The sequence below is a fragment of the Sciurus vulgaris genome, assembly GCF_902686455.1.
Source record: "Sciurus vulgaris genome assembly, chromosome: 3".
Classification (NCBI taxonomy): Eukaryota; Metazoa; Chordata; class Mammalia; order Rodentia; family Sciuridae; genus Sciurus; species Sciurus vulgaris.
In genome coordinates this window covers 54,133,997-54,150,329 of record NC_136463.1, presented here as the reverse complement: position 1 = coordinate 54,150,329, position 16,333 = coordinate 54,133,997, and the positions used below count along the sequence as shown (strand labels likewise).

General features: G+C 44.7%; 1 protein-coding gene across 7 annotated transcripts in view; it reads left to right on the top strand.

Moving 5' to 3' along the window:
* DNAH2 (dynein axonemal heavy chain 2) overlaps window positions 1-16,333 on the top strand; it is a 104,236-nt gene that overhangs the window by 32,538 nt on the left and 55,365 nt on the right. For 6 of the 7 annotated variants that reach the window (XR_013762761.1, XR_013762762.1, XR_013762763.1 and 3 more), the window contains 15 exons: window positions 4,739-4,885; window positions 6,131-6,287; window positions 6,590-6,829; window positions 7,128-7,316; window positions 7,877-8,024; window positions 8,496-8,688; window positions 10,581-10,781; window positions 10,865-11,021; window positions 11,574-11,748; window positions 12,272-12,435; window positions 13,527-13,688; window positions 13,790-13,893; window positions 15,376-15,532; window positions 15,669-15,751; window positions 15,868-16,048. Coding sequence is in view for 2 of the 7 variants with exons in the window: in XM_079133236.1 (XP_078989362.1) it covers window positions 4,739-4,885; window positions 6,131-6,287; window positions 6,590-6,829; window positions 7,128-7,316; window positions 7,877-8,024; window positions 8,496-8,688; window positions 10,581-10,781; window positions 10,865-11,021; window positions 11,574-11,748; window positions 12,272-12,435; window positions 13,527-13,688; window positions 13,790-13,893; window positions 15,376-15,532; window positions 15,669-15,751; window positions 15,868-16,048 (2,458 nt within the window). In the remaining 5 variants the exon portion in view is untranslated. The remainder of the gene's footprint in view (window positions 1-4,738; window positions 4,886-6,130; window positions 6,288-6,589; window positions 6,830-7,127; window positions 7,317-7,876; window positions 8,025-8,495; window positions 8,689-10,580; window positions 10,782-10,864; window positions 11,022-11,573; window positions 11,749-12,271; window positions 12,436-13,526; window positions 13,689-13,789; window positions 13,894-15,375; window positions 15,533-15,668; window positions 15,752-15,867; window positions 16,049-16,333) is intronic. The other variant, XR_013762760.1, reaches the window with a different exon arrangement.

Below are 16,333 nucleotides of genomic sequence, written 5' to 3'. Positions count from 1 at the left end.
GCGCAGATTCAACTAGACTTTTGCATGATTTTTCAGCTTGCTAGCCAATAGACCCAATCTCACTTATTTTATGATGATGATAATGATGATGATGATGATGATGTTGCTGCTCCTGCTGCTGCTGCTATTGTTTTGTGTGTGTGGTGCTGGGGATTGAACCTAGGGTCTCACACATGCTAGGCAAGAGCTCTACCTCTGAGCTACATCCACAGCCCTCTAATCTCATTTATTGAACTGCTGTCTTTATTATAACAAATTCCCAAGTCTATCTCTGTTTTGGAATTCACTGTTCTGGTCTAGTGTTTCTGTCTATTCATGTGCAGGATCCACACTGTTTTAATTATTGTCCTCATTACTCTCCTTTATTTCAATTTCCCTGGATATGTTTAATATTTATTTCCCATAAGAATTTTTGAACCAATTTGTTTAGTTCTAAAAATAGTTCCATTCCTATTTTTATGAGAATAGAGATTGGATTAAATTTATAGGTTAACTTTAGAAGAATGCATATCTTTGTGATTTTCAGTTCTTCTATCCCAAAATAACATTTTCCTTTAAATTTAAGAATTTAAGTCCTGCTTTTTGTTCATAAGTCACTATAACTCTAAATATCTATGTATCTAGTATATATATATCACATATATGTCATATATATGTATACATAAGATACATATATAAAACTTCAGTGTTTTGTATTTATTGTTTTAATTATCATTATTTTCTTTATTCATATGACAATGTCTAACTGGTTACAGTTTTTATATTTGGGAGCTTTAATTTTTTTTTTTTTTTTTTTTTTGTACTGGGGATTTGAACCCAGGGGCTTTACCACTGAGTCGCATCCCCAGACCTTTTGAGGCAGGGTCTTGCTAAATTGCTTAGGGCCTCACTAAGTTGCTGAGGCTGACTTTGAACTTGTGATCCTCCTGCCTCAGACTCCTGAGTTGCTGGGATTACAGGCATACATTGCCACCATGCCCGGTGGGAGCTCTGATTTTTATAAGTTAATTTCGTACCCTGCTACATTTTACGAATATATTGTTTAAAATATTTTTTCCTGTAAAAGATGTTTTTATCAGAAAACATAGCATACACATAGAACTATACTTAAAACCTTTATGTTCAGTTTAATAAGTAGTATTATAAAAAATGCCCTTGCATCTACCACCCTAGCCAAGGATAGAACTTTGCCAGCAATCCAGAAATCCCTAATAAGTATTTTTGATAGAATTTGTTTCTAATATTTAAAAGTCAGGAGATTCTGCATAAAAATCCACTTTCTCTTGGAAAATCAGAAAGCATGGCCACATTGGGGTCACATTCCCATATGTCACAATTGCAAGGAGTCCTGTGGCCATGGCCCTGTGTAGATGGAGTATGCACTTTTTAGCTCAGCTTTAGGTCAAATGTCACAAGCCATTTATTATCACACTGGAGTTACACTTTCCTTGGAGATATCTGAATTTCTTTGAAGGTTGCTTTAGAATATAAAAACAAAAGGAATTGGTAGGAGGTTGGAAAGTGAGGCTGAGGGTGAAGACTTGGTTCTGGTCTAAGCAAGTGCTGTTCTCCCTGGGGAGCTCCAAGTTTTTGGATTAGATGATTCATCTGTTTAGGAACACATGGAGTTTGAAGTGCCTGTGGGACAAATGGGAGAGATAGCTAGTAGACAGTAGCACAAGTACAAGTACAGAATTCAGCCATTTAGGAGTGATCAGCTTGTAGCGGTGACTAAAGCCGCAGTGTGCATGATGTCACCCAGGGAGAGTTATTGGACCTTGAGGAAGCCCAGTTAAGACAGCAGCAGGGAAAGCAGATTCTTCACTGTGATCCAGCACTTAGTTGAATGATTTCCAGGGACTCTGGTCCCTGGAAAGAGGAGGGTGCTTCTACTGAAAGCAAGAGCAGAGTAGGGGAGGGCTGTGTTCCACAAGCCAAGGAAGAGAGTTTGAAGAAGGTGGGGAGAGTTTCACTGTGATGTGAAGACCTACGGAGAGATGAGAAGTGCTGAGAAGCATCCCCAAGGGAGGCTTAGCTATAAGAATCCTTGGTGAGCTTGATGAGAGCAGTTTTAGAGGTGTGATGGGTAGGGAGCCTGCTCTCTGGGGGTGAGAGTGAATGGGAAGAAAGGATGTGAAGGGAATCTTCAAGGAGGATTCTTTAAAGAAGGCAGGCTGTGAGGAGGAGGACGGTGTACTTGCAGGAGGATAGGAGTGGAGGGAGGGTTGCTTTTATTTCTTTTTTAAGGCCATAGAAACTTGGCTGTATTTCAATGACAGGAAGAAAAAAGTAGGTTGAGGGTAGAGGGGAGTTTGAGAAGATGGCAGGAAACAGTGTTAGACCAGGGTTCAGCCTCTGTGGGAGGAGGGACTGACTCTCTTATCATAAATGGAAAGAGTCTAACTGTGGAGACAGGTAAATACAAATTTTATAGCAGGAAGTGGATGGAGGCTTTTCTTTTTTCTTTTTTTCCCTGTGACTAGGAGATGAGACTTTCTGTTGGGGATGGGGAAGACCAGCTTTGAGAAGAGCGGAAAGGGTTTGCAAATAGTCCCTTGAGAGAGCAAGAGGCAGAGCAGAGCAGGAGACACAGGGATAACAGCTTGGGGAGCTGGGTGGGAGAGGGACCTTGAGAGGGCAGTGAGCTAGTCTGTGTGGCCTTGCAACTTTCTCCAGTGCTACTCAACTGCTTTCACAGGGTTCAGTGTGAAGGTCAGTGGATTTCACCAGTGTTGGTGTTTATGTTAGGTGGTTTAGACTAAGCAATGAGACAAATGAGTAAAGATTGGCAAGAGAATGGTTAAAATAAAGGGCAAAGGCTGGGGTGTGGAGGAAATGTGTGCTTAGAATATATGAGACCCTGGGTTCAATCATTGGCACCAATAAATAATTAGATAAATAACAAAATGAAAGACAGTTGGGGCTGTAGAGGAAGAAGTGAAGATAGGAGGGGTCTGAGAGACTGGGGCCTGGGGCCTCAAGGTCCCATGAGGCCAGAGAACCCATGGATTAGGAAAACTTGAGGAAAGTTCTGGAGTGGGAGGGAGGAGGATGCATTTGGACTGAGGTTGTGTGAATGGGTGTCTTAGATGTGGAGGAGCTGTGAACAAGTTCCAGGATGGGGCAGGGTAGTGGCGGCTAAAGTAGGAAGGAGGAGAAATTTACCGAATGTGAGAAAATTCAGGGTGCTTAGGATGCATATGCAGTTTAAAATGTTCTGGTATGCCATTTAATAAGGGGAAAAGAAGTAAAATTAATTTTAATATTCAACCTAGTATTCCCAAAACACAATCATTCTAGTACATAAAAAAATTATTAATGGAATGTTTCCTATTCTTTTTTCCACAGAAAATCCTCTCTCCCTTCCCCTCTCTTTTTCCCTACCTTCTGAGAGATTTGTCAATTTTATTTTATGTCTTTCAATTTTTTTTCTGTACTTGGGATTGATTCCAGGGCTTCACACATGCTAGGTAAGTACTGAGCTACATCCCAGCCCTTTTTATTTAATTTGGAGTCAGGGTCTCACTAAATTGCTGAGGCTGGCCTTGAACTTTTGATTCTCCTGTTTCAGCCTCCCCAGTGATTTACTGGGATTATAGGTGTGTACCATCATGCCTGATGTTCTTTTGATTTTTAAATGTTTCGACTATTATTTCTAACTTCCAAGAGTTCTTTTAGAGTTCTGTTTTGTAGCATCATATTCTTGTTTCATGGATGCTCTTTTGTGTTTCTCATTTCTCTGAGGATGTTAGTGACAATCTTGTTGGCTTTTCTTATTTGAGTTGAGTAGTCCTCTTGTTCCCTTCTAGTTTGTTTGTTTTGGCTTCTACCATTAATGCTAAGAAAGGCAGAAAACTAATATCTTGTGATCCTCGATGTTGTGTTCATTCTTAAGGAAGGGAATTGCAAGCAATTGGAAGCTCTGGTGAGAAGCAGGTAGGGGCTTGTCAACTGTGAACCTCACTGTGGAGTCTTCTGGGTATGCTGTTTTCAGGGTGACTCTCAAGGTCAGCATCCTTAGACTTTTTCCATTAGGCTGGTCAGAGACCACAGAAAAGAATCTTCCAAACTGTTCTCGGAAGCATAGGTCCTGCTGCCAGAGTGTGGGTGGGAAAGAAGGCTGGGGTCTTAATGTTCAGTAGGTAACACCCCCTGCTTTCAGTAGCTTACTTTCTCCTTCAACTCAGCCTGAGGCCCCCAAGTCAAAGGCCCCCTGTGTGTCTCTGTATTGCCTTTGCCAGACAATAAACCTTTAGTACCTTGCTGGGTGAGGGGAGGGCACCTCTTTACTGTGCAGAGTAGGGAAGAGACATGGAGAGAACTGTTTCCTCAACTTTCCACTGGTCCTCCTGTTTGAGTCCCAACTTCAACCCTTCTTCTAGATATTTCCTTGAAGTCACCAGCCCCTGGCCCTTAGAAAGCCAAGTGGCTTCTCAGTTGTCCCCACTGCTGGCTTATGATTCCCCTTCTGCTCCTTAGCCATCAGCTTTTTCAACTTCCAGAACTCCTTAATTTTCATCTCCTCACACCAGTGGGCTATGCTTTTGACACATGGAAATCCCCTTTACTGTTGTTCTAATATTTTGAGCAATGTAACTGTGTCCGGTTGGAAGTTCCACTTCATTTCCTGACTCTATTCTTTTGTGCTTCCCAGCCCGAAGTCCTTGTCCCACTGTGGGTTCCAGTTTGTCTCCTTGAGCAGTCTCCTCAACCACTTTGCTTTTTCCTTGGTCTCAAGGACCCTTCTGATTCTCTTTGTGGAGATTGACTACTGGGAGCGGCTGCTGTTTGAGATACCCCATTACGTGGTGAGCGTGGCTGAACGCGCTGAGGACCTGCGCATTCTGCGGGAGAATCTGCTACTTGTTGCTCGAGACTACAACAGGTAGGGCTCTGGGCCTCACTGCAGCCCTTCTAGATGTTATTTTATTCCTCCTCTTTGCTTCTCTGCCCCATGATGTTGTCCCTTCCCTACAGTTTCTGTCTTTTACATTTTGTCTGTCCCACACACTCGTTTCCCTATGTTCTCTCTTATGGTCCCATAATTATTCCTGTCCTTTGTAGTTCTGACTTCCAGCTGTAGGGAAGAAAGCAAAAACAATCACATCCCTTCCCACCCCACAGGGCTTTTCTCTAAGAATGAAACTAGGGCCACCCTGGGATTATGGATGCAGAATGACATCAGATTCATTGAACCAAGGCCATGCTGCTCTCATCCTACCCCTGTCCCCTTGGTCTCTGGACCTCTGCTACCCATCTCTGGAGTGAGACTTTGTCCTGGGTTAGATACTGTCTTAGTAAGTCCAGGTAGCTATAACAAAATACCATAGACGGGGTGGCTTATAAACAACAGAAATTTATTGCTCATAGTTCTGGAGCCTGGGAAGTCCAAGATCAGGGTTCAAGCAGATCCAGTGTCTGATAAGGGCCCATTTCCTGGTTCATAGATGGTTACCTTCTCACTGTGTCCTTATATGGTAGAAGGAGATGAGAGCTTTATTAGGCCTTCTCTATCAGGGGGCTGATTCCATGTGAGCATGCTTTACCCTTATTACTCAGTCACCTCCCAAAGGCCCCACTGCCTAATACCATCATCTTGGTAATGAGGATTTCAACATATGAATTTTGGGGGTTAATTATTCAGACCATAGACGGTATCTCAGTCCAGTGAAAGTCTAGGGGGATGGAACAAGGCATCTTATTTGAGTGTCTAGAACCACCACATCCAGTATGGGAGCCTCTAGCAGCATGAGGTTATTTCCATTTAAGTTAATTAATTAAAACAAAAAAGTCATGGGTGATGTGGGTCAGTGGTAAAGAGTACCTGCCTAGCATGAACGAGGACCTGGGTTCAATCTCTGGCACCATAAATAAACAAATAAATACAAATGAATAAATTTCAGGTACTTATTGCCACAGGCCACATTTCAAGGGCTCCATAGTCTCATGTGACTAGTGGCTACAGTACTGGACAGCACACATCATAAAACACTTCCATCACCACAGAAAGTTTCTTTGGAAAACACTAGTCTAGAATTGCACTTTCAGATTTCTCCACCAAGTTTCCAGGTGTGGAGAAGAGGTCTTCAGAATTTGTCCCCACCAGCTACCAGTCCTCTTTGATATGCAGGATTATTGCCATGCTGTCTGAAGATGAGCAGGCCCTGTTCAAGGAGCGTATTCGATTCCTGGATAAGAAGATTCACCCTGGCCTCAAGAAGTTGCATTGGGCCTTAAAGGGGGCCAGTGCTTTCTTCATCACAGAGTGCCGCATACATGCCAGCAAGGTAAGCCATGACTGGGAGACCCAAAGGTCTGTAAGATTGAGGGAGAAAGGCTGGTGCATGGTAATCAATACCTGAGTCTTGGGTAATGTTGGAGACACCTGAGAGTACTGTAAAAGAAATTAAGTGTGCTTAGGAAAGTACTTTCTTGTGTCAGCAATTCTAGCTGGACCACCGGTGAAGGGGTAGAATCAGGACCAGAGGGTCTCTTACCCAGGTGTACACAAGTATCCAAGGTGCTGGGGCAGTTCAGTTAGTTCACAGAAAGTGGCTATCTACAAACCGTGGGTGGGGTCTGACTCCAGGTGCAGATGATTGTGAATGACTTCAAGGCTTCCACTCTGACCATTGGCTGGCGGGCCCAAGAGATGTCAGAGACACTGCTGGTTCGCATTAGTGGCAAACGGGTGTACAGGGACCTGGAATTTGAGGAGGACCAAAAAGAACACCGGGCAGCTGTACAGGAGAAATTGATGAGCCTGCATGAGGATGTGGTGGCCATCATGATGAACTCCTATGAAGTCTTCAAGAATGATGGCCCTGAGGTAGGCTCCTATGGCTCAGGCTTTGTGGTTTAAAAAAAACACAGTCCCCCAGTCTCATTGGACCATTTTTTTTGTCCTCACCTTCCCCATTATTTTTAACGGTGTGTGTTTCTCAAACATCTTGCTCTAGTCCTGCATTCAGCCAGCTTTTAATCTTTCAAACATCTTCCTACAGAACTTAGCATGCTGCCTTTTTATCTAAGCTCCTGTTCCCTTCCCTGTTGGCTGGTTCTCATTACCCATAATTTCCCCTGTATCCCCTGAGAGGTTCTCTTGCTCTTGGCTCTTTTCCCACCAGATTCAGCAGCAGTGGATGCTGTACACCATCCGGCTGGACCACATGATGGAGGATGCTCTGCGCCTGAACGTAAAGTGGTCACTGCTGGAACTATCAAAGGCCATCAACGGGGATGGGAAGACCTCTCCAAACCCACTTTTCCGTGTCCTTGTCATTTTGCAGAATGATGTGCAGGGAGGTGTGGCAAAGGTAGGGACCACTGCACCAACATCCCAAAGCTATCACACCTTATTTATCAGTTTCCCTCAATTCCTAAACTTGGTCCTTGGCCTTGACTTTCTTCTATGACCACTGTGCCTGATTCTGAGGTGTTCAGCCTTACCAGTCTTTTTTTTTTTTTTTAATTCCATATTGTTTTATTGGTGCATTATAGTTGTACATATTGTGAGATTTGTTGTTACATATTTGTACATTCATACAATAACCATATAATTTGGCCAATATCACCAATATCACTCCCCAGTATTTCCCCCTCCCTATCTTCCCTGGTCACTTTCCTCTACTCTATGGATTTCCCTTCGATTTTCATGAGATCCCCTGACTCAACTTTTTTTTTCCTTTTTCTTCTCTAGCTTCTTCTACATATGAGAGAAAATATGACCCTTGACTTTCTGAGTTTGACATTTCATTTACCATATGTTTTCATGTTCCATTCATTTCCTGCATTTTCTTTATCCATGCCTTACCAGTCTTGAGGCTTGTCTCCGCCCTAAGCTGTGCTAAGGTCCTCTCTGCTGTTCTCCCCACAGGTGGAGTTCTCACCTACTCTGCAGACTTTGGCAGGTGTGGTTAATGACATTGGCAACCATCTTTTTTCTACTATCTCTGTCTTCCGCCACCTTCCTGAAATCCTCTCCAAGCGCAAATTTCACCGGGATCCCATCCATACAATCGTGGGTGAGTGAGCACTAGGGAGAATGCGAGGTGTGGAACTGTCAGAGGCTAAGGACTGAATGGAGGAGAGATCAGGGATGTCTGCAGACCTATTGGGCCAGTTATCTCCTTGGCCTATGAGAAATCCAGTCAGGAGGCCAGATTAGGGAAGGAATCAGGGGTGGGATGGTGGAGAGATTAGGTGACTGATGCTCATGAGGTTTGGAAATTGGGTGGGAGATGAGCAAAGGCAATCTGAGACTGTAACTTGGCTAGAAGAGGCCTAGATCCCTACAGGAGAGATGTCTAATTTTGCAGAGGAAACACCAAGAATCACACTTTCACTTTCTGCCTCCTCTGTTGTTTTATAATTGTCATGTTTGAGCAGCACTTCTTTGGTGTTGCAGTGGAAGGTCCAGGGCAGTGCCCAGGGCTAGGCTGGAACTTGGGCTGGGGTGGATATCAATGAGAAACATCTTTCTGGATCCTTTTAAGAGCGAGATGAGGATATCAAGAAGATCCAAGCCCAGATTAGCAGTGGCATGACTAACAATGCCAGTCTGCTGCAAAACTACCTGAAGACCTGGGATATGTATCGGGAAATCTGGGAGATCAACAAAGACTCCTTTATTCGTCGTTACCAGCGCCTTAACCCCCCTGTCTCTTCTTTTGATGCTGACATTGCCCGGTGAGTGGAGAAGGTGGGATGCAAGTGTCTGGAAGAGGTATAGAATTAATTGGAGGAGGACAGAACCCAGAAACTAGGGAAAGGAGCTGGAGAGGACAGATGCGAGCACTGTGTGTCCTCAACTACAGGAAAAGAACCTGCTGAGGGCATTGGAACCTTTGTTTCTCAAGGGTAGAGATCTGGAAAGAGCTGGACGAGATTTAGGAAAAGCAGTTGTTTAGGGGAGGACCACAGGGTTCTGTCAGGAAAAAAGAAGTGCCAGAGATCTGAAAGATGAAAGGAGGTGTACTTTCATTCTAAGAAGACAGATTAAAATGAGATTGAAGAGATTATTAAATTCTAATCTTAACTGCCATCTTGTCATGGCTTCCTGGTCATTCATTCATTCAACAAACATGATTATCCTGTGGGCCATGAATAATAATAAAAAAATGAACAAGTTCTTTGCCCCCAAGGACTGTAGTATAGTGAGGAAGATAAAATTGTCATTGATGGTTGTGCTGTTTTGAGAAGTCTGGGATCCAAGCTCTACCACTTACTAGCAGTGCAATCTTAAGTGGGTTTCTTATATGCTCTGAGCCTCAGTTTCCCATGAAATAGATATTATGCTACCTACCTTAGGACACTGTGAGATCATTAAATATATGTGAGAACACTTTGTAAACTCAAAGGAACTGTGCAAATGAACTAGTTATGGTTGCATAAGCTTCAATGTGATGCACATAATGACAAGTACCAGGGCAGGTCAATGGAAGTTGTGATAGCTTTCTGTTACTGTAACAAATGCTGGAGAAAATAAACTTATAAAGAGAATAGGTTTCTTTTGGCTCACAGTTTTGAAGGTTTTAGTGCATGACCAGTAGATTTCATTGCTTTGGGCCTGTGGTGGCACATCATGGCAGGAGCAAAGCTGTAAACCTTCAAGGGCATACACTCAAGTGACCAGAAGACCTCCTGCTTGGACCCACCTCTTAAAGTTTCCACCTCTCTCAATATTGCAAGCTGGGGCCTAAGCCTTTAGCATATGGACCTTTGGTGGGGGGACATTTAAAATCCATATTATAGCAGAAAGAAAGAATTTTCAGCTGGCATCAGGAAAGACTTTGCTCTTTACAGGGCAGGTAGGATTTCAGTATGCCGAATGGGAGGGCATTGTATGTGGAGGAAATAGCACAAGCAGAGGTAAGTTGAACTCTCACAGGCACGTTCCCCACTGGGTGAGAAGTCTAAAGCATGGGAAGTATGTGAAAGAATTGATATGCAGCAGCCAGTCCTCTAAACAACCTCATGGGGTATGTTCTGTTATCATCACTATGTTACAGAAGCAAAAACTAAGATTCAGGACAGTTAAAAAAACCAAAACCAAAACAATGGCAGGTCCCTGTAGTCTCAGTTACTTGGGAGGCTGAGGCAGGAAGATCACTTGAGCCCACAAGGTCAAAGCCAGCCTGGGTAACATATCGAGATCCTGGCTCTTAAAACAAAACAAGGAGCAGTATAACATGAGCTCAATCCAGACCTATGCAACTCTAAGACCTTGGATGCCCGAGGAAGGAGTGTGACCACTATTTCATAGCCAGTGGTTGTGTTTTGTTTTATTTTTTGGAGTGCTGGGGATCAAACCCAGGTCCTTGTGAATGCTAGGCCAGTGCTCTACCACTCAGCCACATCTCTAGTCCCTTGTAGTGGGGGTAGTGGGTTGTAGTGGGTGTAGTGGTCACAGCTGTCTTCTGGGGATGGGTTGGCCCAGGAGACACCTGGAAGTAAGAGAATTCTCCAGCAGTGCTGCACCGGTCTGGGTGGAAGGAAATGAGAACTTGAACCAGTTTTGGGGCAGGGGGCATGTCTGTGAAGGAAGAAAACATGCTAGTGCAAATCTGGGGTGCTTACAGCTACACGGAAGTGGCTAACAATGTGCAGAAGGAGGAGACGGTCCTCAACATCCAGTTCGTGCTGCTGGACTGTTCACACCTTAAGTTCTCGCTGGTGCAGCATTGCAATGAATGGCAGAATAAGTTCACAACTCTGCTCAAGGAGATGGCAGCGGGGCGCCTGCTGGAGCTGCACACCTACCTGAAGGAGAATGCAGAGAAGTAGGGCGGGCTCCCGTGGTGTGAGGTTGGGGCAGGAGGGGCTTGGGCTTTCTGCTTATGCTGCTGTCTTTGCTGGCCTTTAGAATCAGCCGCCCTCCCCAAACGCTGGAGGAACTGGGGGTCAGTCTGCAGCTCATGGATACCCTGCAGCATGATTTGTCCAACACAGAGAGCCAGATACCTCCCATCCACGAGCAATTTACCATTCTGGAAAAGTACGAGGTGCCAGTTCCAGACAGTGTGAGTTCCAGCAGTTCTTTGGTGCACCCAAGTTGGATCCATACCAGTGGCAGCAGGTTGTGGGCGGCAGGGGGGAACTGTGGTGCTCAGGGGGCAGCACAAAGAAGTGAAAAGATGAAGAGACTCAAGATTCAACCCCTGAGAATGAAGCTAACTCAAATGGTATTTCTGTTCAGTGTGTAGGCCCACCAATTCCCTGCTTGATTTCTTGGGGCTTCATTGCCCATGTGAAACTCATCCATGAGCTGCATTTGGGGAAATGAGCCTGTAATCCTAGCTACTCAGGCTGAGTTGGGAGGATCCTTTGAGCCCAGAAGTTCAAGACCAGCATGGGCAACACAGTGAGACCCCATCTCCCCCAAAAAACTTGTCCATGAACTTTGGTGTAGAGGATCAGAAAAGAGATCCAGAAAACATTTGTGAAGGTCTGGGTGGATCTTAGTGGTACAGCACAAGGCCCTGAGCTCCATCCCACAACAACAACAACAAAGCATTTGTGAGAAGCACAGTCCTCCTGTTCATGGCTCCTCCTCCTCTCTCTGATGGACCCAGGTACTGGAGATGCTGGACAGTCTGAATGGGGAATGGGTTGCTTTCCAACAAACTTTGATGGAAAGTGAACAAATGCTCAAGAGACACAAGGATAAATTCAAGACAGGCCTCATTCACTCTGCTGATGATTTCAAGAAGAAAGCACACAATCTTCTGGAAGATTTTGAATTCAAAGGTACTCCTTGTTCCCCCTCCTCCTCTTCTTCTTCTCTTTTTTTCATAATAACTTTGTTTATTTTTGAGGGGTGCTGAGGCTCAAACCCAGTGCCTCATAGTGCTAGGCAAGCGCTCTGCCCCTGAGCTACAACCCCAGCACTCACCCCTTCTTTAGCCTTTGTTTTGACACTCAGTGTTCAAAGCCTGTGTCCTGGAAAGGAGAGAACAGAATGGGAGGAGGAGAGTCCTGGGCAGGGAAGAAGATGCGCTCACCTTGTTGTCACTGGTTTTTGGTTGGAAGGCAGCAGCCCAGCTCACATCTCCAGTGTTCTTACATCGCCTGTCCATATTCCATCTGTTTCTCATTCTCCGGCCACATTTGTTGTTTTCTCAGGGCTGCCTCCATTCCCTCTTACTCTCCATCCTTTCTCTCTCATGTAAGAAGTGAGATTTGCCTACAAAGGGAAAGGAGAGCCATGGCCATCCTTTCAAGGTAGCAGGGACTTGAGCGGGAAACTGAGCTGCACCTTGAACTCCCCCAGGCCCCTTCACCAGCAATGTGGGATATGTGGCTGCCCTGGAGCAGATCGCACAGGTGCGGGCCATGCTGATGGCCATGCGGGAAGAAGAAAACACTCTCCGCTCCAACCTGGGCATCTTCAAGATCGAGCAACCAGCCTCCAAGGACCTTCAGAACCTGGAGAAGGTGGCTTGCTGAGATAGGCTCCTGAGGGAACTGGGGATGAGGAGCGAGGGACTGGAGAATGGTACCCAAGGGCCTCAGAAACACAGCTGGGACCAGGCAGATGAGTTCACGAGTGTTTGATTTAGATTGTGGCAGCATTCACATAACAAGATTAACCATTTTAAAGTGAAAAATCCAGTGGCATTTAGTGCATTCACAATGTTGTGCAGCCATTGCTTCTGTCTAGATCCCAGGCTTTCTATTACACCAAAAGGAGATTGCATACATCTTAGCAGTCACTCCCATCCCTCTCTCCTCTGCCCCTGTCAATTACTAATCTATTTTCCATGTATATGGATTTGCCTATTTTAGACATTTCAGATAAATAGAACCACATGTGGTCTTTTGCTTCTTGATTTCTTTCACATGGCATAGTATCTCCAAGTTTTATCCATGTTGTAGCATGTATCAGTGCTCCATTCCTTTTTATGACTGAGTAATATTCCATCACTTTTTATTTACCACATTTTGTTCTTCCATTCACCAGTTGATGGTTGTTTGGGTTGCTTCCGCCTTTCGGCTGTAGTGAGTAGTGTTGCTATGAACATGGGTACTTGTAGTTGCTTGAACACCTGTTCCCAATTCTTGTGGGTGTAAGCCCAGCAATAGAATTGCTGGATCATATGGTGACTCTGTTTGAGGCACTGCCAAGCTATTTTCCATAGCAGCTGCACTGTTTTATATTCCCACTAGCACTGTACTAGGGTTCCTATTTTTTCTCTGTATCCTTGCCAACACTTATTTTTCTTTCAAAAAAAAAATTTTTTTTTTTTTTTTTGGTTTTAGCCATCTTAATGGGTGTGAAGTGGTATATCTCACTGAGATTTTTAATTTGCATTTCCCTAGTGTCTAATGATGTTGAGGATCTTTTTATGTGCTTATCATTTGATGAGCCCTTAAGGCAAGAGAATGGAGGAAAAACTGTGAATTGGGGAGGCAGCGTTATACCCTGGAGGGACAAGCTCTGCAGAATGAGAGGAGCAAATGAGCAACTGTCAGGGAGGAACAGGGCCAGGGCCTCTTTGCCTAATAACTTCCTGCCTGCTGTGCAGGAGCTCGATGCGCTCCAGCAGGTGTGGGAGATCACGCGGGACTGGGAGGAGAACTGGAGCCAGTGGAAGACCGGCCGGTTCCTGACCCTGCAGACCGAGGCCATGGAGGCCATGGCCCATGGGTTGTTCCGTCGCCTCACAAAACTAGCTAAAGAGTATAAGGTATGTGGAGACAGGACGGGGAGGCGAAGATGGGCCATCTGAGGAAGGAGCTGGTCTCCAGAAGCTCATTGAGTCTTCTAATGCTTCCTGCTTCTTTTCAGGACAAAAACTGGGAAGTTATTGAAACCACTCGCTCCAAAATAGAGCAGTTCAAAAGAACCATGCCCCTCATCTCAGACCTGCGGAACCCTGCCCTCAGAGACAGGTGAGGCTGCTCCTCTGCTCCCAGGGCAACTGCTCTGCCCGCCTGGCCTGGGCCACCTCCAGCTCCTTTCAGTCCTCTCCACCATAGCATTCCCTCCGTCCTCTTATATGCATCTGTTTTGTTTGTTTTAAAATTTTTTTTAACATTTTATTATCTTTTTCATGGTGCTGGGGATAAATGCAGGACCTCACACATGCTCAGCAAACACTCTGCCCTTGAGCTATGCCCCCAACCACCAAATTTATTTTTTAATTGACAAAAATTACATTATTTTTATAATGTGTAACTTGATGTCTTGAAATATGTATACTTTATGAAATAACCAACTTGAGCTAATTAATGTATGAATTACTTCAAGTACTTATTTTTTGTGTGGGTGGTGAGAACATTTAAAATCTATTCAGTGAGTTTTCAAGCATATGATACATTGTTATTGACTATCTTCATCATGATGTGCAATAGATCCCTCTAACTTGTTCCTCCTGTCTAATTGAAATTTTGTACCTATTGACCAACATCTCCCTACCCTCCTCCCATCCCTAACCCTGGGAGCCACCATTCTACTCTGCTTCTGTGATTTGACCTCTTTAGATTGTATATATAAGTGAGATCATCTAATATTTGCCTTCTTATGCCTGCCTTATTTCACGTCACATGAAGTCCTCCAGGTTCATCCATGGTGCACAAATGGCAGGATTTCCTTTTTGTTGAAAGTGGAATAATATTCTGCACATTTTCTTTATCTGCTTGATGGACACTAAGGTTGATTTCATCTATTTTGGAAAAATAATTTTACTTCTTTTGCATTGCCTCCAGTATAATGTTTTTGGCAATGTTTCACCTGTAAGTGTGATGTGGTTAGACTTAATAACCCCTTTATTTTCTTAAGTTATTTAGTCTCTAAGTCTCAGTTTTTCTGCTTCCAAAATGGACTAGTAATACTTTCTAATTTATGGAGTGGTTGTAAGAAACATGCTGTTTCACATAAAGCACTTATCTCAGCACGTGATTCATAGTAAACCTGAAATGATTTATTGAGCGTTTTGTGTGCACACCTGTCTCAATTTCCTCTCCAGAGAATCAACTCCTGGAGGGTGGTGTGTCAATCTTTGTATTCCTCAGGGTGCCTAAGATTGCATCTTAGAACCTGTCTAGTAAAATTTGTTGAATCATGAATTAATAAATACCCAGAATCATAATGTCCCAGCAGGCAGAAGCAAAGAGTGATTTTCTTTTCTCTCTCTCTCTCTCTCTCTCTCTCTCTCTCTCTCTCTCTCTCTCTCTCTCTCTCTCTCTCTCTCTCACACACACACACACACACACACACACACACACGCACACTGGGGATGGAACCCAGGGTCTCAAGCATACTAGGCAAATGCTTTCATTTGAGCCACACCTCCAGCCCCAGGGATTATGTTGACACTTTCAGTGGGCCCTAGTATCTGGCTTCCCAGTCAGACTTCCTGTTCTTGGCTTCAGGCACTGGGACCAGGTCAGGGATGAGATCCAACGGGAGTTTGATCAGGAATCTGAAAGCTTCACCTTAGAGCAGATTGTGGCGCTTGGGATGGATCAGCATGTGGAGAAAATTGCGGAAATCTCTGCTTCAGCAACCAAAGAGCTGGCAATAGAAGTGGTATGACTCAATCCTCCCCCACCCTCTCTCATTTTCCACAGGCTTCCAGCTGTTCCTTATCTGAGGGACCCTTCCAGCTAGTCCTCCCCTTGGGGACTATATAGTGATTGTTCTGTCCCTCAACTTCTCTTCACAGGCATTACAAAACATTGCCAAGACCTGGGACACAACACAGCTAGATATAGTCCCGTACAAGGATAAGGGCCATCACCGGCTCAGGTAGAGAAGAACCCAGGGCTACAGGAGAGGGGAGGGCCATGTGATCTGGGCTGTGGAGTGGGGACCAAGGTTTGGCAGATGGGCATGGACTGTGACTTTGACCCCTTGTGGCCCAGAGGTACAGAAGAGGTATTCCAGGCACTGGAAGATAACCAGGTAGCTCTGTCGACCATGAAGGCATCACGTTTTGTCAAGTCCTTTGAGAAGGATGTGGACCACTGGGAACGCTGCCTCTCCCTCATTTTGGAGGTTATTGAGATGGTGCTCACAGTGCAGCGTCAGTGGATGTACCTAGAGGTCAGGACCTGAGTTTTTCCTACTTTCTACTTTCTACTTCCTAGGTGTTTAGGACCTAGATGCCTGCCCCGTTGTCAACTTCACTTGTCTGTCTCTCAAGTTCACTCTTCATCTAGGACCCAGCAGTATAATCCTTAGTCATTACCTCTCACCCTAGAGTCCCTCCCTGACAGGCCTTCATTTTTCCCAGAGTTTCATTTCATTTTTCCTCTTGGACCCAGCACCTGACTTTCCAATCCCAACTTCCCTTCTAGAACTTGGGCATATTGCCTGTCAGTTCCTAAT